Source organism: Schistocerca gregaria, chromosome X (assembly GCF_023897955.1).
Source record: "Schistocerca gregaria isolate iqSchGreg1 chromosome X, iqSchGreg1.2, whole genome shotgun sequence".
NCBI lineage: Eukaryota > Metazoa > Arthropoda > Insecta > Orthoptera > Acrididae > Schistocerca > Schistocerca gregaria.
Genome location: NC_064931.1, coordinates 815,962,137 through 815,985,305, shown reverse-complemented (window position 1 = coordinate 815,985,305; position 23,169 = coordinate 815,962,137). Strand labels below are relative to the sequence as shown.

At 44.6% G+C, this 23,169-nt stretch overlaps 1 protein-coding gene across 1 annotated transcript in view; it reads left to right on the top strand.

Moving 5' to 3' along the window:
* Positions 1-23,169, top strand: part of LOC126298335 (dynein axonemal heavy chain 5) — a gene marked incomplete at its 5' end in the record, with an annotated part of 791,472 nt that overhangs the window by 720,334 nt on the left and 47,969 nt on the right. Inside the window, 2 exons of the mRNA XM_049989632.1 lie at positions 9,699-9,893; positions 18,797-19,059. Of these exons, the coding sequence (XP_049845589.1) occupies positions 9,699-9,893; positions 18,797-19,059 (458 nt within the window). The remainder of the gene's footprint in view (positions 1-9,698; positions 9,894-18,796; positions 19,060-23,169) is intronic.

Genomic DNA, 23,169 nt, shown 5'->3' with positions numbered 1-23,169 from the left:
AACGACTGCGTTTGCTGTGGCGCCGCGACTGGGAAGCATGGATTGCTGATGAATGGCGTCTTACTGTGTTCGACGATAAATCGCGGTTCTGGACTAATCCAGATGACCATCGACAGCGAGTATGGCAGCGACCTGAGGATAATCCCTATTCGTTTAACGTTTCGGAGAGACGCAGTGGTGTCACTCCTGGCGTCATGATGTATGGAGCCATCGGGCGTGACTTCAGTTGTGATGACCTCAACACACAGGAAAAATAATTATCAAAATCTAAACTGTGAAGTCATCCAAAATTCTAGTTGGAAAACCACACTCTTTGTTATACTTCTCAATTGGTCACGATCCCACTTTGTTTATGAACTGAAAACTCTATTATTCACGACAAACTGCTCTGAAATGAACCTGAACCCACAAAACTGTGTATATATTCTCTGAAACTTCAAAGACATATAAGACAATATCTGAAAGGAATTAGAAAAAGTGACAAAATTTCGTGAATCACACACAATACTGTTAATAATTGCATGAACACTGGAGGGGTTCACCATACATCTGCCCACTTTTCAGTATAACCAGTGTCTCTTAATACTACGACTCGTAGCAATACAATATCAAAAACTTTTATGACTGGATAAAAAGTCCCTACGTGATTTGACAGCTGACATTTATAATTCGATCTCACGTCAGGAAATGCACCAATATGGGAATAGCAGCTTTTACGTTATTGGTCAGAATGCCAGCAATTATGGCGGTCGCCGTAATTTTCGCGCGACGCCATATTTCATGACAAATACTCTTATTAGTCACTGTGATAAATCTAGTCTCATAACAATACATAAAACTACAATAATTTTGACATGCAAGGAGAATTGGTTCTAATGAGAGGAAGAAGTTTATATTTACTGGTGTTTCAACAATGAATACCAGGCAACTTTTAATTGTCTGATTGTAATTTTATTTTCATTTGCAGAAAGAAAACATAAACTAAACAAAGAATTTATTTGAATAGAATATGTAATTCTTATACTTTTAATAGAGAAAGAAAGTTTCTAGGTCAGGGGATAGCGTTCGGCGAAATCTCGTAACTTTTTGTTGCATACGAAGCGTTGCGTTGGGCAGCACGATGTCGGCGGGTTACGGTGATGAGTGCAGGATACAGGCAGTTCCGCTGGTTAATCTTCTCCGGCCAAACGCAAATAAAATTCCGACACAGCTGTATCATTAACCCCGTGGTGATTAAAAAACCACAAGACGCCAGTATACGACCGTTGTTGACATGTCCTCTCTTTCAAAGTACATTACGTAGGCATCGCACGTTTTTACACTTTATGCACTGTCCGTGACGCTATCGTCCATAATCACACAGTTCGTCACATTCATATAGTATTAGCCAAAATGCCGGCCTGTGTTGCCGAGCGGTTCTAGGCGCTTCAGTCTGGAACTGCGCGACCGCTACCGTCACAGGTTCGAATCCTGCCTCGGGCATGGATGTGTGTGATATCCTTAGGTTAGTTAGGTTTAACTAGTTCTAAGTTCTAGGGGACTGATGACCTCAGATGTTAAGTCCCATAGTGCTCAGAGCCATTTGTTTTTCTTAGCCACAAATACACAGTTCATAGAATTGTTCTTGTGTGTGAAGCACACCGTAAACAATATCCACTCTGTTCTTGAATTTCAAACTTCGACAACGTCACTGAATGTCATTTATATTGCACAGTTAATTAAAGTCTTCACTCTCACGGATTGATAGAATGTGATAGACAACAGTTCCACCACTCAAAACCAATACTAGCAAAGTTCATTTGCATAAAAGCACTGTTCGTGTCGCCCACAACAAAGTATTGTTAGCGCCACTTTCACAGTCCGGTTTATTTGCTCTTGAAGTTCGCTGGCGATGGCATTACATTCCACAGTGGTAAAGAGAATTAACAATCTGATAGTTCGGTATCACTGTCCATACAATTACGTATGCTTTTCATAAAACACAGTACTATTTTTCCGCGCATTCTTCACAGACACACCGTCCACCATCCCCTCTACTACACAACAACGTTTCGACTATCGATATCACTATCGTTGTCCCCTGTCTATAGATGTTATATCGTTATCGTAAATGACATAAATCTTTATAAATGTTATTGACTGCATTATTCACAATTAATAATATTCCAAAAGAGAACTTTACAAACTTTACCACAGGTACAAAGCAAGAAACATATTTATCCATTGGCAAAATAAATAATCACAATTACATCTTTACATTTAAAAACCACAGTAGAATGTTACATAATAACAATTAGAAATGCCCATATGAACAAAAGAAAAAAGAATAGAAATCTAAAGAAGATAACGAAAAAAAATTTTATATGCGTAATTAGCAATGCCTTCACACAGTTCACAGCTGGTCGTGATTCATGGAGCTCTGATGGCACAACGGTACGTCATGGGTATCATGATTCCTCATGTGATGCCTCTGACGGTACAGCATCATGGTGGCTTTTTTCAATACGACAACACTCCGCCACAAGTGGCATGTGTCACTAAGAACTGTCTGCGTGATGTTCAGGTTCTCCAGATCTGTCCCCAATAAACATGTGAGGGCCAGCTCTGACGTCAATTCCGTCCCAGTGCCAGGCATTAAGTCGGCGTTCCAAAACATCCCAAAGGTGTTCTATAGGATTCGGGTCAAGACTCTGTGCAGGCCAGTCCATTACAGGGTTGTTATTGTCATGTAACCACTCCGCCACTGGCCGTGCATTACGAACAGGTGCTCGATTGTGTTGAAAGATGCAATCGCCATCCCCAAATTGCTATTCAAAAGTGGGAAGCAAGAACGTGCTTAAAACACTAATGTGGGCCTGTTTTGTGATAGTACCAGGTGCAAGCCGCCTCCATAATAAACACGACCACACCATAACACCACCGCCTCCGAATTTTACTGTTACAGATGACGTGCACCGGGCATTCGCCATACCCACACGCTGTCATCCGATCGTTACATTGCGTACCGTGATTCATCACTCCACATAATGTTTTTCCACTGTTCAATTGTCCAATGTTTACGCTCCTTACACCAAGCGAGGCGTCGTTCGGCATTTACCGACGTGATGTGTGGCTTATGAGCAGCCCCTCGACCATGAAATCCAAGTTTCCTCACATCCCGCCTAACTGTCATAGTTTGGAGTTCCTTTGTGATGGTCTGGATAGATGTATGCATATTACACTTTACGGTCCTCTTCAACTGTCGGCGGTCTCTGTCAGTCAACAAACGATGTCGGCCTGTACGCTTTTGTGCTGTACGTGTCCCTTCACGTTTCCACTTCACTATCACATCGGAAACAGTGGACCTAGGGATGTTTAGGAGTGTGGAAATCTCGCGTACTGACATATGACACAAGTGCACCAAATCACCTGACCACGTTCCGCGGAGCGCCCCATTCCGCTCTCTTACGATGGCTAATGACTACTGAGGTCGCTGATATGGAGTACCTGGCAGTAGGTGGCAGTGCAATGCACCTAATATGGAAAACGTATGTTTTTGGAGGTGCCGGCGTACTTTTGATCACATAGTGTAATTAAAAAACTGGTTATTGCAATTGAGAATTATGTCCAGCCCTGTACAAAATGATATACTGTTTGATCGAGCATTTGAAGATTTTTCGATGACCACACAGGGAAGCAACTAACACGAAAATCGCTATAAAAATAATTCTCAGAAGAAAGGTCATCTTATATCCAAAAAACAGAAAATGTTTTACTGCGTTTTCTTCAAAAATTACCATGCTACCTTGTAAAAAATTTATTTTCTCACAAAACAAGTTTAAGTTCGTCAGTTTTCGTAGCGGATTGAAAACTTTATAGTAATTACAGAACGTATATACAGCCACTTCGGTTGCACAAAAGTTTGAGGATTGATCACTGTTTCGGTTGCACTAGGGCAATATTCATCAGAATAAAAAGTTACATGGAATACATGTAATCACACCGTGGTCAACTGACAAAATTTTGTGCAGCCGAAGTGGTTGTACATACGTTCTGTAATTAAATAGCGTAGTGTTTCTCGATCACAGCCAATAAAATGTTTAAAATTTCAGATTGATAATATTTTGTCGTGCATACATTGTTTCACAGTTCTTCTGCTTATTTCACCAGTCATACTCATACGCAATTCGGATTGTTTGTTGCAATGTTTCGAGCCAAAATAATTCACATGAGGTTTTTCCGAGCGGCCGTTTCTTAATTTTCAGTTTTTATTATTGCATACTTTAAATTGACAATGACAATTTTAAGGTAAGAGATAGTAACAAGATGTATACTATTCAGTAGTTTCTTATTTTTTACACGAATCGTTGAGCTTGCGATATAATAAGCTTTTAAGTAAGTTTATTTATGTAATATGGTGGTATCGTAAATTTATTTACGTAACATAAACTATTTACATACTTTGTGATTACCAACTTCGCAGAATATTTAATATTTCGTACAATATCATATTTATGATTGTTGTTATTTTGTGCGCTGTATTATGTATATATGGTTATTTTTCGTATGTTAACGTATACAGCCCCATGCGTATATGAATAAAATGTGTGTAACTATAAAACAAAAAATTAAAAATATAATAAAATAAAAAACAAAACATTAAAAAACCAATAAAATAAAAAACAAAAAAACAATAAAATAAAGAACAAAAAAACAATAAAATAAAGAACAAAAATTTAAAAATGTGAAACAAAATAATAAAAAAGCGCAGGCATGTGCGCCCTGAGGACACAGTAGGCTATACTGGACAGGTTCAACCATAACCGTAGAGACGCTAGACTGATGATGCCCAACTAAGGCAACACGGTTCTAAGGGTAATAGAAACACCTATAACGGAATGGTAGTCTGCTGGCTCAACAGTAATCCACATAGGTTGCGAAGCTATGGTGGTGTAATGTCAAAGTTCTGGTAGAGTAAAATTTGGAAACCAGTATGAAACATGCGCCTATCATAGCGCAAATAAAAGGCGACTACGTTCTGCTGTTCCTGATCTATATAAATGACCTGTGTGACAATCTGAGCAGTTCTCTTAGGTTGTTCGCAGATGATGCTGTAATTTACCGTCTAGTAAGGCCATCCGAAGACCAGTATCAGTTGCAAAGCGATTTAGAAAAGATTGCTGTATGGTGTGGCAGGTGGCAGTTGACGCTAAATAACGAAAAGTGTGGGGTGATCCACGTGAGTTCCAAAAGAAATCCGTTGGAATTCGATTACTCGATAAATATTACAATTCTCAAGGCTGTCAATTCAACTAAGTACCTGGGTGTTAAAATTACGAACAACTTCAGTTGGAAAGAAAACATAGATAATATTGTGGGGAAGGCGTGCCAAAGGTTGCGTTTCATTGGCAGGACACTTAGAAGATGCAACAAGTCCACTAAGGAGAGAGCTTACACTACACTCGTTCGTCCTCTGTTAGAATATTGCTGCGCGGTGTGGGATCATTACCAGGTGGGACATCGAAAGGGTGCAAAAAAGGGCAGCTCGTTTTGTATTATCACGTAATAGGGGAGAGAGTGTGGCAGATACGATACGCGAGTTGAGATGGAAGTCATTAAAGCAAAGACGTTTTTCGTCGCGGCGAGATCTATTTACGAAATTTCAGTCACCAACTTTCTCTTCCGAATGCGAAAATATTTTGTTGAGCCCAACCTACATAGGTAGGAATGATTATCAAAATAAAATAAGAAAAATCAGAGCTCGAACAGAAAGGTTTAGGTGTTCGTTTTTCCCGCGCGCTGTTCGGGTGTGGAATGGTACAGAGATAGTATGATTGTGGTTCGATGAACCCTCTGCCAAGCACTTAAATGTGAATTGCAGAGTAATCATGTAGATGTAGATGTAGATGAAGTTATGGATGTAAAAGAACGTAACTAGCTTTCCAACTGATATGACAGCTTCAAAGACATTTAAATCTTGATACATTCGCACTTTTTTACGAATTAACCCTAATTCCTCAGTCCAGTGAGCACTCTTAGTTGCAAGGTGTTGGCACACTAGCATCTTGTAATTTACAGACTAAATCCCTAATGCTGTGCGAAAAATCAAGAAATTTCACCGGCCATAGTAAGCGCTATAGAACAAATGGCTGAAGCGCATATGTGTAACAGCTAAAAACGTTTTTCTGGTGGAATAAAATTTCTGGGAATGGATTTATTCCTTGGGGGGGGGGGGGCTAAAGCCATTTTTGGATTTTTGGTTGGCAGGATTGACTTTTTCCCCGAAAGGACTATTTCTCCCCCAAACCCACCCTTTGTTACATGTATGGTGAGGGACGTAAGAACAAGTAGAAGTAGTTTTACGTGCTGCTTGAGAGTGAAATGCATCTACAATAGGAAGTATCCGCAAGTGTGGGTGCATCTATAATAGGAAATCTCCCACAGTGGGGATTCGTGCATTCTAAGCTTTAATGACACTTTATGTCGTACTGCTCGATATGACATACGTCATAATGGATGAGACGATGGCATGTGTCATATTATATGACAGTACATCGTCAATCATGTTACTGTGCACTGAGTTGAGAAAAAGTCATGGGATAGCGACATGCATATATACAATTGGCGGCAGTATCCCATACACAAGGCAGGACATTGACAGAGTTGTCATTTGTACTCAGGCGATTCACGTGAAAGGTTTTCGATGTGCTTATGCCACACGCTGGGAATTAACAGACTTTGAATGCGGAATGGTAGCTGTAGCTTCAAGCATGGGCATTACATTTCGGAAATCGTTAGGGAATTCAATATTTTGAAATGCACAGTGTCAAGAGTGTGCCGAGAATATCAATCTTAGGGCATCATCTCTCACCAAGAGTAACGTAGTAGCCGACGGCCTTCACTTAACGACTGAGGCCAGTGGCGTCTCCGTAGAGTTGTCAGTGCTAACATTCTAGCAACAGTGCATTAAATAACCACAGGAATCAATGTGGGACGTACAACGAACATGTGCGTTAGGACAGTGTGACGAAATTAGGCGTTAATGAGTTATGGTAGCAGACGACCGAGTCGAGTGCCTTTGCTGACAGCACGACATCGCCTGCAACGCCTCTCCTAGGCTCGTGACCATGTCGGCTGAACCCTAGAAAATTAGAAAACGATGGCCTGATAAGATGAGATCCGATTTCACTTGGTAAGAGCTGATGGTAGGGTTTTAATGTGGCGCAGACCCCACGAATCCATGGACTCAAGTTGTCAACAAGGCACTGCGGAAATTGATGGTGGCTCCATAATGGTGTGGGCTGTATTGAAATGGAGTGGAATGGGTCCTCTGGTCCAATTCGACCGATCACTGACTGAAAATGGCTATGATGGGCTACCTAGAGACCATTTTCTGCCATTTATGGACTCTATGTTCCCAAACAACGATAGAATTTTTATGATGACAATGAGCCATGCCACAGAGCCGCAATTGTTCGCAATTTGTTTGAAAAACTTTCTGAACAATTTGAGTAAATGAATTATCCATCCAGATCGCCCGACATGAATACCATCGAACATATAAGGGGCATAATCGAGAGGTGAGTTCGTGTACAAAATCCTGCACTGGCAATACTTTCGCTATTATGGACAGCTGTAGAGGCAGTATGGCTCAATATTTCTGCCGGGGACTTAAAAGACTTGTCGAGTCTATGCTGTACTACACCGGGCAAAAGGACGTACGACACGATATTAGGAGGTATCCCATAACTTTTATGACGTCAGGGTACTTGACACGATGCGTTATATTACCTGACATGGTACAAGTAATAAAGCGGAATGTGTCAAGATTTTTTGATTTACGTTTCCTTTAAGCTGCCAAATAAGTCGAAAATTTAGTTTCCTTCTTTTACATCCCTAACTCATCCCCGGATATATTCACGTTTTTTTGTTCTACGATAGGAGCATTTTTCACTTTGGTAAGTTATATTTTTACAAGTCGCATTTCATTTTATTTGTGACTTCGACATTCAGTTGTCACCCGACGATGGCCTAAGAGCCCTAAAACAAGTTAGTGAGCAAATAAATATACAGAGTGAGTCGCGTAAGACGTAACACCCCCATTATTCCGGGGGCGATTGCATGTATTCCGTCAATCCAGCGGTCAGGATATGTCTCATTTAATATTTGACTTACAACACGTGAGGAGTGAGCTGGGCAGCCGTCGTGTTGGAACCACATACACAGGCGCTCATTGAGTGGTATCTCCTCTAGCAGAACTGGTAGAATGTTCCAAAGAAAGTCTCCATACTTATTTCCATTTAATACTCCTGTAATGAAATAAGGTCCTACGATGTAATTTCCTACAATACCGCACCACACGTTGACGCGCCATGGCCTTTGGTGCTGTACCTGACGCAGCCAATGTGGTTTCTCAGCTGCCCAGTAGTGCATGTTACGTAAATTTACATTCCCGTGATTAGTGAATGTTGCTTCGTCGGTGAAGAGCACACGTTTGAAGAACGTATTATCATCTCGCAGAGCAAACCGACAAAATTCCATACCACGTTCGAAATCGCGTCCTTCGAGTGCCTGATGGAGTGAAAGGTGATATGGGTGGAACTTATGCCGGTACAAAATGCGCATCACACTCGTCTGGCTGACCCCACATTCCGCGGCAACACGTCTCGTGCCACGATGAGGATCGATAAACGTCATGGCCAAAACAGCCTCTTCGTGGTCAGAACAGCCTCCTCGTGGTCTCTGTCGGTCGCAGTCTTTTCCTCCTCCTTTGTTTGCTGTTAAAGCTGCCTGTTCGCACTAGTGTAGTAATCATTCTTGCAATGGCCTGGCGACTAGGACACCGACGATCAGGATACATATCACTGTATCACCGTACGGTTTCGACAGCATTATTATGACATTCGCCATACAGAAGTAAAATGTCTAAATTCTCCTGATTTGTGTACGTATCTGGACGTAATGTTCCAGCAGCAACTACGTCTGGATAGGAGACGCATGTCCTACTGGTTCAACGTCGCACGACGTACTAGTTTTACGACGCGACCTGCTTTCCGAGTCGCGCGAGGCGTGCTTACATTTTGCAGCCGGTTCCGAACGCCTCGACCTTCAATCGTACAATATTTCCCAGCGTCTTTTAAGCAAAGTTTGAATCACAGTAGCAACATGCGTTACATCACTATACGCGACTATAAACGTTGTGATTATTGTGCATGTACCAATGTATGTGCCCCCTAGTCCGCTATGCAGTGGTTAGCACACTGGACTCGCATTTGGGAGGACGACGGTTCAATCCCGTCTCCAGCCGTCCTGATTTAGGTTTTCCGTGATTTCCCTAAATCGTTTCAGGCAAATGCCGGGATGGTTCCTTTGAAAGGGCACGGCCGATTTCCTTCCCAATCCTGCCCTAACCCGAGCGTGCGCTCCGTCTCTAATGACCTCGTTGTCGACGGGACGCTAAACTCTAACAACCACCACCATAGTCCGCTATGATTCGCCGAAAACGGCATTCCGATACGTGCAAACGGCCCCCGGAATGAAGGGGGTGTTACATCTTACGCGACTCACCCTGTATATTTACGGAACATTAGGACAGCGTTCACCATTTAATATTATTTTTAATGCTTAACTTTAACTACGAATCTACATCTGCGGACAGTAGCAGGTGTTTGGCAGAAAGAAATGCGAAGCATGTTTTCTGTGAGGTGTGTGTGTGGCAGGACACGCTGGACTACTCGACACAGCCGCAGTGGCCGCCGCTGCTCTACGCCGTGGCCTTCCTGCACACCGTGGTACAGGAGAGGCGCAAGTTCGGACCGCTCGGTTGGAACGTCCCGTACGAATTCAACCAGGCCGACTTCGCTGCCAGTGTACAGTTCATTCAGAACCATTTGGACGACATGGATCCCAAGAAGGTAAGTCCGGCGTTCACTGGCTCCTAAGCTGTATCACATCCCTGAATTTGGTGAAATCACATTAAGCTGCCACTATATGGGAAGGTATCGTTAAAATAGCGCTACCACCCCAAATAATTTTTTATGTAGAATCAAAATTTTAAAAAATGTTTCAGAAATTCGCAACAAGGGAGCCATTAACCAACAAGACCGCTTTCTTATAACTTTGTTCGCTACGAAGATATGAACATCAGTACGTAATTTTTACTCGGTAGCCCACTTCCTCTCCTAAACTGTTCAAAAACATATCACGTAAACATGGCGTTATTAAAAATGTAACGTAAAACTGACTTTGCTTCTCCTGTACTAACACACACTACAGGTAACTCGTTCACTTGCTACAGTTCATAGTAAACAAATGGATACATATGGCATGCACAGAGGTCATTTATTCAACCGACGTCAGTTAAACGTTTTTGTGAGTACGCCAACGAAGAAAAGGAAAAAAATAAACTCATCTCTGCGGAATGTAAGTTAGCAGAATAGTACAGGGTGACAATTATCGAACTATATGGGAAAAAACCTAAATTAGTTACAAACTACGGCGTGTACACACGTTATTCAACTAACCTCCACTACAGATATTCGGATTTAATTTATGACATGTTCGATATGCCTGCCATCATTGGCGGTGATGTGACGAATGACGCAATTCTGCATGACCCGCTGAAGTGTCGGAATATCGATGCTGTCGATGACCTCCTAAATGGCTGTTTTCAGCTCAGCAACGGTTTTAGAGTTATTGCTGTACCCCTCTCTTTAACATAGCCCCACAAACAGGAGTTGCATGTGTTCGGATCCGAAGAATATGGCGGCCAATCGAGGCCCATGCCAGTGGCCTCTGGGTACCACAGAGCCAGAATGCGGTCCCCAAAGTGCTCCTCCGTGACATCAAACACTCTCCTGCTTCGGTGGGGCCGAGCTCCGTCTTGCATGCACCACATCTCGTTGACACCAGGGTCACTTTGGGCAATGGGGATGTCATCTTATAAAACCTTCACGTACCGTTCAGTAGTCGCCGTGGAATCAGGGAATAACGCACCGATTATTCTGTGACTGGACATTGCACACCACACAGTCACCCGTTGAGGGTGGAGAGACTTCTCGATCACGAAACCCGCTTTCTGAGTCCCCCAAATGCGCCAGTTTTGGTTATTGACGAACCTACTCCAATGAAAGTGGCCTTCGTCACTAAACTAAACCATATTTACATCATACTAATTCCCATCATGCCCCGCAGCCAAACGCGCAGTTTGAACGTCCTAAAGAAAACCGTTCAGAAGTTACGACAATTTTATTTCATATAGTTCAATAATTGTCATCCTGTAACTGGAGTGATGTTCTCTTGTTTACACCATGGGTACATGTAGCACAGCACTGTCGTACTTTGAAACTCGATATTGTGTAGTTTAAAGACAGTCTTGGATTAAAAACTGTATCATCACTCTTATTTTAGTGTGGCTGAATGTAGGCGTAATGTGCTCAGGTAGTTGAAACCTACAGGGGCGATATTCTGACAAAAATCCACATTCCTAACGAACTTTTCTCGTAGTCATGTAGCGCTGAAGGAAACGAGAAGTTTCAATCCAAGACAACGTAGTCATCGCATAACTTGCACGGATAAAGCCGCCAAAGTTCCTGTTATATATATGTGGTTTTGTTATATATACACTCCTGGAAATGAGAAAAAGAACACATTGACACCGGTGTGTCAGACCCACCATACTTGCTCCGGACACTGCGAGATGGCTGTACAAGCAATGATCGCACGCACGGCACAGTGGACACACCAGGAACCGCGGTGTTGGCCGTCGAATGGCGCTAGCTGCACAGCATTTGTGCACCGCCGCCGTCAGTGTCAGCCAGTTTGCCGTGGCATACGGAGCTCCATCGCAGTCTTTAACACTTGTAGCATGCCGCGACAGCGTGGCCGTGAACCATATGTGCAGTTGACGGACTTTGAGCGAGGGCGTATAGTGGGCACGCGGGAGTCCGGGTGGACGTACCGCCGAATTGCTCAACACGTGGGGCGTGAGGTCTCCACAGTACATCGATGTTGTCGCCAGTGGTCGGTGGAAGGTGCACGTGCCCGTCGACCTGGGACCGGACCGCAGCGACGCACGGATGCACGCCAAGACAGGTAGGATCCTACGCAGTGCCGTAGGGGACCGCACCGCCACTTCCCAGCAAATTAGGGACACTGTTGCTCCTGGGGTATCGGCGAGGACCATTCGCAATCGTCTCCATGAAGCTGGGCTACGGTCCCGCACACCGTTAGGCCGTCTTCCGCTCACGCCCCAACATCGTGCAGCCCGCCTGCAGTGGTGTCGCGACAGGCGTGAATGGAGGGACGAATGGAGACGTGTCGTCTTCAGTGATGAGAGTCGCTTCTGCCTTGGTGCCAATGATGGTCGTATGCGTGTTTGGCGCCGTGCAGGTGAGCGCCACAATCAAGACTGCATACGACCTAGGCACACAGGGCCAACACCCGGCATCATGGTGTGGGGAGCGATCTCCTACACTGGCCGTACACCTCTGGTGATCGTCGAGGGGACACTGAATAGTGCACGGTACATCCAAACCGTCATCGAAACCATCGTTCTACCATTCCTAGACCGGCAAGGGAACTTGCTGTTCCAACAGGACAATGCACGTCCGCATGTATCCCGTGCCACCCAGCGTGCTCTAGAAGGTGTAAGTCAACTACCCTGGCCAGCAAGATCTCCGGATCTGTCCCCCATTGAGCATGTTTGGGACTGGATGAAGCGTCGTCTCACGCGGTCTACTCGTCCAGCACGAACGCTGGTCCAACTGAGGCGCCAGGTGGAAATGGCATGGCAAGCCGTTCCACAGGACTACATCCAGCATCTCTACGATCGTCTCCATGGGAGAATAGCAGCCTGCATTGCTGCGAAAGGTGGATATACACTGTACTAGTGCCGACATTGTGCATGCTCTGTTGTCTGTGTCTATGTGCCTGTGGTTCTGTCAGTGTGATCATGTGATGTATCTGACCCCAGGAATGTGTCAATAAAGTTTCCCCTTCCTGGGACAATGAATTCACGGTGTTCTTATTTCAGTTTCCAGGAGTGTATATATGTGGTTTCATATATATGTGTTTCGTTATATAAAGGGTGGTCCATTCATAGTGACTGGGCCAAATATCTCACGAAATAAGCATCAAACGAAAAAGCTACAAAGAATGAAACTCGGATAGCTTGAAGGGGGAAACCATATGGCGCTATTGTTGGCCCGCTTGATGGCTCTGCCATAGGTGCATGTGTGTGTGAAATCTTATGGGACTTAACTGCTAAGGTCATAAGTCTCTAAGCTTACACACTACTTAACCTAAATTATCCTAAGGACAAACACACACACGCATGCCCGAGGAAGGACTCGAACCTCCGCCGGGATCAGCCGCACAGTCCATGACTGCAGCGCCTGAGACCGCTCGGCTAATCCCGCGCGGCGCAGTTTTAATCCGCCAGGAAGTTTCATATCAGCGCACACTCCGCTGCAGAGTAAAAATCTCATTCTGGCATTGTATTCTATATTCAATTTTATAATTTTGTCGTTTTCTTTTCCAACAATTATTAACACAGTTTCCACTGACACTGTTCCATGGCATCTGGCTACTTCCTTTTTCATTGACTTTTTTTAAAAACTTTGCAGCCATAAGTACAAACAACATAGTCATTCATAATTAAGTGTCGATAAATGCAACTTATTTTTGCCTAATATTCTTTTAAGATTTTTTTTCAGAAAAGGCTACCTATTTAAAATACGAAAATGGAGATAAAATATTAACCCGTAGGCCACAAACATATATGCGTGTCAGTTTTCAACATTCAACCATGATCGTCAGGAGTGCTTTTTATGGTACTACTTAAAACAGTTATATGTAGAGGATGAGATTTATGTTGGTTTCTTGCAGAAAACATGTCAAACGGATATCAACTACGTTGTTTTAAATAGGAACCCCCATTTTTATTACATATTCGTGTAGTACGTAAAGAAATATGAATGTTTTAGTTGGACTACTTTTTTCGCTTTGTGATAGATGGTGCTGTAATAGTCACAAACGTATAAGTACGTGGTACCACGTAACATTCAGCCAGTGCGGACGGTATTTACTTCGTGATACATTAACCGTGTTAAAATGGACGGCTCACCAATTGCGAAAAAGGTCGATATCGTGTTGATGTATGGCTATTGTGATCAAAATGCCCAACGGGCGTGTGCTATGTATGCTGGTCGATATCCTGGACGACATCATCCAAGTGTCCGGACCGTTCGCCGGATAGTTACGTTATTTAAGGAAACAGGAAGTGTTCAGCCACATGTGAAACGTCAGCCACGACCTGCAACAAATGATGATGCCCAAGTAGGTGTTTTAGCTGCTGTCGCGGCTAATCCGCACATCAGTAGCAGACAAATTTCGCGAGAATTGGGAATCTCAAAAACGTAGGTGTTGAGAATGCTACGTCATCATCTATTGCACCCGTACCATATTTCTATGTACCAGGAATTGCATGGCGACGCCTGTGAACGTCGTGTACAGTTCTGCCGCTGGACACAACACAAATTACGGGACGATGACAGATTTTTTGCACGCGTTCTATTTAGCGACGAAGCGTCATTCTCCGACAGCGGTAACGTAAACCGGCATAATATGCACTATTGGGCAACGGAAAACCCACGATGGCTGCGACAAGTGGAACATCAGCGACCTTGGCGGGTTAATGTATGGTGCAGCATTGTGGGAGAGAGCATAACTGGTCCCATTTTATCGATGGCAATCTAAATGGTGCAATGTATGCTGATTTCCTACGTAATGTTCTACCGATGTTACTACAAGATGTTTCACAGCATGACAGAATGGCGATGTACTTCCAACATGATGGATGTCCGGCACATTGCTCGCGTGCGGTTGAAGCGGTATTGAATAGCATATTTCATGACAGGTGGATTGGTCGTCGAAGCACCATACCATGGCCCGCACGTTCACCGGATGTGACGTCCCCGGATTTCTTTCTGTGGGGAAAGTTGAAGGATATTTGCTATCGTGATCCAAGGACAACGCCTGACAACACGCGTCAGCGCATTGTCAATGCATGTGCGAACATTACGGAAGGCCAACTACTCGCTGTTGAGAGGAATGTCGTTACACGTATTGCCAAATGCATTGAGGTTGACGGACATCATTCTGAGCATTTATTGCATTAATGTGGTATTTACAGGTAATCACTCTGTAACAGAATGCGTTCTCAGAAATGATAAGTTCACAAAAGTACATGTATCATATTGGAACAACCGAAATAAAATGTTCAAACTTACCTGCGTTCTGTATTTTAATTTAAAAAACCTACCTGCCACCAACTGTTCGTCTAAAATTGTGAGCTATATGTTTGTGACTATTACAGCGCCATCTATCACAAAGCGAAAAAAGTGGTCCAACTAAAGCAATCATATTTTTTTACGTACTACACGAATATGTAATAAAAATGGGGGTAGCCTTTTAAAATAAACGAAGTTGATATCCGTTTGACCTATGGCAGCGCTATCTAGCGGGCCAACCATAGCGCCATCTGGTTTCCCACTTCAAGCTAGACAGGTTTCGTTCTTTGTAGTTTTTTCGTTTGACGCTTATTTCGTGAGATATTTGGCCCGGTTACGATCAATGGACCACCCTATATATGTGGTTTATATATGTGGTTTATATATATATGTGGTTACATACTAACTAAAAAATCGCAACAACAAAAATAATTAATACAGGGTAATGAAATTTCGGGAATATATTCGTCTAGGTAATATATTTAGTTCTAGGCGCTCAGTCCGGAACCGCCCGACTGCTACGGTTGCAGGTTCGAATCCTGCCTCGGGCATGAATGTGTGTGATGTCCTTAGGTTAGTTAGGTTTAAGTAGTTCAAAGTTCTAGGGAACTGACGACCACAGATGTTAAGGCCCATAGTGCTCAGAGCCCTGTGAACCATTTAATATATTTAAGTGATTGACATTGCATGATCACAGGTTAATGTAAGCGCGAGATAAGCCATTGCAAATGTGAAATGCTGGTACAGTAATAACCGGTGTAGCTACCGGAATGTTGAATGAAAGCGTGCAAACGGGAATACATTGTGTTGTACAGTTGCTGGAAGTCAGATGTGGGATGGAGTTCCATGCCTGTTGCACTTGGTCGGTGAATACAGGGACGGTTAATACTGCTTGTGGATGATGCTCTAGATGTCGTTCAGTGATGTCCATTACGTGCTCGATTAGAGAAATATTTGATGGTCGAGCAGGCCAAGACAATATGTCGACAGTCTAGGTTACAACAGCGTTATGTGGGCGTGCGTTATCCTGTTGGAAAACACCCTCTGGAATATACAACAAGACGACTTCACCTGATTGACATGCAGATTTGCAATCAGGATTCGTGGGATAGCCACGAGACTACTCCTGTTGTCATACGAAATCGCACCCCAGACCGTAACTCCGGCGTGTCTAGAACCCGGACAGGTTGGTTGCAGGCCCTCAACTGGCCTCCAACACGCGGCCATCACTGACACCCACGCAGAACCAGCTTTCATCAGAAAACGCAAAAGACTGCACCCTGCCCTCTAATGAGCTCTCGCATAGCACCACTGATATCAGAAAAGGCGGTGGTTTGGGGTCAGTGAAATGCACAGGGCGTCTTGCTCAGAGCTGCCTTGTAAGTAACCGATTTGTAACAATATTTTACATCACTGTGGTGCCAACTGCTGCACAAATTGCTGCCGCAGATGCAATACGATACGACAGAGCCCTACGCCGAACACGATGGTCTTCCCTCTCTATAGTGTCAGGTGGCCGCCCGGGACCTATCATGTGTCCATATTCCTACCAAGTCTTTCTGCAGCATCGCAAAGGGAACATCCAGGTTCTTGTAGCCCTATTAACAAACCCGTTCAAACTTAGTGAGGGGTTGATAATGGCCTCTTTGTCACCTTAAAGGCATTCTTGACTAAATCAACTCACTATTTCCAATCCCAAAAGTGACTAACGTCCAAGACTGCTACATCGTGTATTTAAAGCAAACCTGATATGCATCCTCATAGTGGCACTACTAGTGCCACTTTTATTCGACTGGCACGAAATTTTAATAGACATCATCTTTCAGATGTAGAAACACGCCTACGAACTTTCGTTATGTTGCACAATTCCTTCCTGTTGTGATTTTTTTCCGGCCAGTGTATGTAACTAGGGCGATATGACCAATGATCATTTCAATGCAGATGTACAAACAAGCCCGAATTCCCACTAGAGTCAAAAATGTTGAAATGTGTGTGAAATCTTGTGGGACTTAACTGCTATAGTCATCAGTCCCTAAGCTTACACACTACTTAACCTAAATTATCCTAAGAACAAACACACACACCCATGCCCGAGGGAGGACTCGAACCTCCGCCGGGACCAGCACACACTCCATGACTGTAGCGCCTGGGACCGCTCGGCTAATCCCGCACGGCCCACGAGAATCAGCGGTCGCTGCAAGTAGTGAAGGTCCAGAATGAGATTTCCACTCTGCAGCGGAGTGTGCGCTGATATGAAACTTCCTGGCAGATTAAAACTGTGTGCCGGAACGAGACTCGAACTCGGGACCTCTACCTTTCGCGGGCAAGTGCTCTACCAACTGAGCTACCCAAGCACGACTCACGTCCCGTCCTCACAGCTTTACTTCTGCCAGTACCTCGTCTCCTACCTTCCAAACTTTGCAGAAGCTCTCCTGCTAACCTTGCAGAACTAGCACTCCTGGAAGAAAGGATATTGCGGAGACATGGCTTAGCCACAGCCTGGGTGATGTTTCCAGTTGCTCAGTTGGTAGAGCACTTGCCCGCGAAAGGCAAAGGTCCCGAGTTCGAGTCTCGGTCCGGCACACAGTTTTAAGCTGCCAGGAAGTTTTCAAGTAGTGAAGGTAATGGGCAGGGGCACTACATCAGTGGTGTGTGAATAAGTTGGGAATTTGGGTCGGTCAGGGACCATATCTGGATAGTCGGGGCTTTTAATACGACCGCTAGCGAGGAACGGAAAAATCTGGGTTCGAGTCCTGGTCCGGCACAAATTTTCAACTTTCATCATTGATTTAATTCAGTGTCCACAAGCAGCCAATGTCATTATTCCTTTGATTAAAACATGCGGTTGTCGCTTTTTTGTTTCCGCGTCTTATTAAGTTGAATGATGTGTTAACATGAATATGTGATACGTTATTGAACAGGACTTGAAGAGAGGAAGTTTATTACGGAATAAAAAATATATGGTGTTATTTAAAAAGACGTACTGCTGTTCATATCTTCGTATTGAACAAATGTACAAGAAAGGCAGTTCCGCTGTTAAATGTCCCCCTGGTAGCTAAACAAAAGTTGGTTTATTCTACTTCTAGACAAAAAGTTATTGTGGTTGGTGAAGATAAACGGGACATCCTGTGTGTGGAGGTTCAGGGAGATGGGATTGGTATATGTTGAAGCAGTAGTGATGAGTTCCAGCAGTGGATAAGATGGAGGAGACGTTGGTTTTTAGTCTCAGATTTTCGGAGACGACTAAGGAATTAAAATGCTTACAGACAGACAGGCCTTCAGTCCATTTGTATACTTCGGCAGAGCATATCAAAAGGCATGTCTTATGAAACATGCACTGTAGGCTTACATCTAGGCAGTGGTTAGAACAATAATGTAAGTACCCCAATGCAGCCAGCCTCATTTATATTTCGCTTTCTCACCCGGAGTTACGCTAACTGGCGTTGCTGGGCCAGGCCGTTCGGCTGAATTGTTATAATAAAGGGATATTTTTGTGAGTTCGTCCCTGTTCTGCCTCCACTGCGCAGGGCATTTCGTGGCCGACAGTGTGCTACATGCTGGGGGAGGTGCAGTACGGCGGCCGCGTCACCGACGACTTCGACAAACGGCTGCTGACCACGTTCACACACGTCTGGTTCTGCGACGTCCTGCTGCGGCCCGGCTTCGAGTTCTACCGCAACTACAAGGTGCCCAACACGCGGAACCTCCAGGGCTACATCGACTACATCAATGGGCTGCCCGCCACCGACACGCCGGAGGTGTTCGGTCTCCATGGCAACGCCGATATCACGTGAGTTATGATAGGGGTTACTTTAATAAGAGTATGCTCGTTCCAGGCCGCCCGGCTAGCCGCGCGGTCTATCGCGCTGCTTCCCGAGTGAGAAGGCGTGCCGGTCCCCGGCACGAATCCGCCCGGGAGATTTGCGTCGAGGTCCGGTGTGCCAGCGAATCTGCGGATGGTTTTTAAGGAGGTTTTCCATCTGCTTCAGCGAATGCGCGCTGATTCCCCTTATTCTGTCTCAGTTAGACTATGTCGGTGAATGCTGCACAAACACTGTTCCACATATGCGTACACCATAATTACTATTACTCTACCATGCAAACATTTGGGGTTGCACTCGTCTGGTATGAGACGTTTATGGGGGCGGGAGGGGGGGGGGGGGGAGGATCCACTGGGGACCGAACCGCACAATAACCCTGGGTTCGGTGTCGGCCGTCGGTGGTGTGGGTGGACTGCAGTGGCCTGTTGTGTGATTGTGGACCACTGTGGGCTAAGGCGGGACGAAGCCTCTCCGTCGGGCCGGCCGCGGTGGTGTAGCGGTTCTAGGCGCTCAGTCCGGATCCGCGCGACTGCTACGGTCGCAGGTTCGAATCCTGCTTCGGGCATGGATGTGTGGGGTGTCCTTAGGTTAGTTAGGTTTAAGTAGTCCTAGGTTCTAGGGGACTGATTACCACAGATGTTAAGTCCCATAGTGCTCAGAGCCATTTGAACCATTTGAACTCTCCGTCGTTTCTAGGTCCCCAGTTCAATACACAATGCTCGTTCCAGCGAATACTACCGTGGCACGGAAGGTACGGCGCTGCCTTCGTATTCAGCGTGAGCAGAGTTCAAATTACGATCTGACAATCATCGTTTGCTCTCTCTGTTGTCTCTCTGTCATTTCGGGCAGTGATATTGCCTATTTTGTTTTCCATCCTCTGTCCAAGGTATCTACTGAGTAGCTAGCCACGTGTAATAACCGTGATGTCGACGGGATCTTAAACTGTGAGCTTCCATACTGACTTTCCTCCGACTCATTAACATTCTCGTATAATGTAAAGACAAACGCAACACATTTCTACGATATTGCAGTGCCTCTGTTGTTCAGAAGTACGATTCAATGTACCTTCGGAAATGCAAGCATGTCCGAGGGAACAGACACTGCAGCGACTACAGCCGTTATGAAATACGTGGCATGGATTAGCAACTGCGAATATAGACAACCATCAGGTGTACAATGGAATGATAATAATCAAAATTTTTGCCACCCCGTGACTCGAATTCAGATTATCACGAGCTGTCGCCTTACCATTATGCCATCCGTCCACGAGTGAGAGGCACATCCAACTATCCATATGTCGTCAACCGTGTGTCTGCCCTGGTACACTCATTATTTGTATTCCCGTACAGGGCAGAAATTTTGACTGCATTGCCTGGTGTCGAGCAATAATTGCGATACAGCAATTCCTGTGTTGGTCAGACGTACGATGCAGTATTCCTTCGGATATTTATACTAGCCGAAGGAATAAGCACTGCAGTGACTATAACCGTTATGAAATATATTAAGTGTATTGCAGTTGTGAATATGGACAACAATCAGCAGTACACCGAGGTGACAAAAGACATTGGATACCTCCTAATATCGTATCGGATCTCGTTTTGTCCGCCGTAGTGTAGCAGCTCGCCATGGCATGGACTCAACAAGATGTTGGGCTGTCATAGTACTTGCAATGGATCTTGATGCAATTTGGAATTCCTGTGTGATGATCTGGATAGATGTCTGCCTGTTGCTCATTACAACCCTCTCCAACTGTCGGCGGTCTCTGTCAGTCAACATACGAGGTCGGCCTGTACGCTTTCGTGCTGTACGTGTCCCTTCAGGTTTCCACTTCACTATCACAACGGAAACAGTGGACCTAGGGATGTTTAGGAGTGTGGAAATCTCGGGTACAGACGCATGACACAAGTGACACCCAATCACCTGACCACGTTTGAAGTCCGTGAGTTCCGCGGAGTGCCCCATACTGCTCATTCACAGTGTCCAGTAACTACTGAGGTCGCTGATATGGAGTACCTGGCAGTCGGTGGCAGCACAATTCACCTCATAAGAAAAACGTATGTTTTTGGGGGTGTCCAGATTCTTTTGATCACATAGTGTATGATATTGCAATCTCTGTGTTGTTCAGTAGTACGATGCAATGTTGTTCGAACATGCATGTAGGTTGAAAGGAACAGGCACTGCGGCGACCACAGCCGTTATGAAATACATAAAATGTAATCGCAGCTGCAAATACGTACAGCCATTATAAAGGGATGACGGCAATGAAAATTAAGCCATAAGGGTACACGACGCCGGATTTCTTGCTTGCCGATAGCCACAACCCCGGCAGCCGGAACAGGTTCACGGAGTGGAAACCCCAACTGAGGTTGAAAGCAGTACCAATAACATTCACGAACGGATGTACATCACTTCAGGCCCGTCATCTGCGCCGGGACACCTACCGCTGGATATCAAAGACGCGGCGGTCGCCTCTTAAAATATTCCGAGTGAGACGAAGGGGTAGGTGGAGATGAGGTTGTCTGCATCGCCCTTACCCGAACAGATTCTGGTAAAAATAAAGGAAGGTCGTCGAAGGAGAAGCAAAGCGCACAGTGGCAAAGCGGAAAAGCCGAATAATTTGACGAAAGCACCCAGAAGTGGTAGCGAGACTGATGGCGTGTCTCTCGGCTTCGCCTTTGTCGGCTTGCCACTGTATCCGGCTCAGCCGCCAAAGGGCCTCCCGATATCCAGCCAGAGGGCGCAGGAGATAGCAATAGTGGTCGCCCCAGACATGCTTCTCTTGCTGCATCCGCCGTAACTCCGATAGCCAACGGGAAAATTGTAACCTTCCGCAGCTCCAGTATTTCTGCCCGCGATGAGCCGGCTAGAGCCAGAGAAGTTAGACCTTCTGTTTATGCACTCCCTGCCTCCCGCCTCCATGAACGATAGTGTTGCAGCGCCTCGTGGGCTGCACACGCGAAGATGAGGCTAGTACATTATTAACTGTCACTCACAGACAGCGCGCACGCAGCCGAATACTGGAAGTTTAATTGGTGAGATTCGGCCAGCACTGCTTTTCTTGGAATAGTTCAGCGGGCGCGCTACTTGTTAACTTTGCGGAGTTAGTCGTATCGCTATCTGATGGCCGCTCTTAGCTGTTTTATTTGCAGGTTACACTTTGAATCTGTGAACGGTGTTTGCGCTTTCTGGTATGCTCTTCGCTTGACCGTTGGTAATTTTCATTACAGGAATCTGGAATTGTTACCAAGATCGGAATGAGACATAATTTGTCTGTTTAACTTTGCATTCATTGTTACCTTGTTGAAGTTTGTTCTCACTTGAATGCACGTTCAGGGAAGTAAATAACTTTTTATATATATATATATAAGTGTGCATTTTCATTCAACAGCTAGATGCCTCCCTCAACTAAAACTTTGTGTCGTGTGGTGTTTGACCTGTGTACTTCATGCATGACTATTAACTTTTAAAAATGAGACTACGCTGGTTAAATTAAGATTTAATAACGCGTTATAAGTTGAACGATTTGTTTCATTACCTTTTAAAAGTAAATTCGCTTGATTTCCTATCACGAGGGCTTTAATTTTGCATCTCAGGGATTTGTACACTACAACCACAACCACCCCACCACACACTTACCCAGAACTAATTTTCAGTGTCATCATCCCATTATACAGTTGATGGTAGTCCATATTCGCATTTCACACAACACACTTCTTTACTTGTTCAGACCAATCTATAAAAGCCTCCTAACTACTGGGCTAGCTACTCCTACCAAGTTTGATACAATAGTCGTTCAGTACAGATGATAAAATACACAGGAAAAGAAAGAAGACTGGAAGACTGGAAGAACACTTTTAAAAGTAAATTCGCTTGATTGCATAGGAAGCTTCGATCCGTTTTCCTATCACGAGGGCTTTAATTTTGTATCTTAGGGGTATGCACGCTGCAGCCACAACCACCCCACCTCACACTGGTCCAGCACTAATTTTCAGTGTCGTCATACCATTATAAAGTTTATGGTAGTCCATATTCGCAGTTGTGAACACATTTCACACAACACAATTCTTTACTTGTTCAGA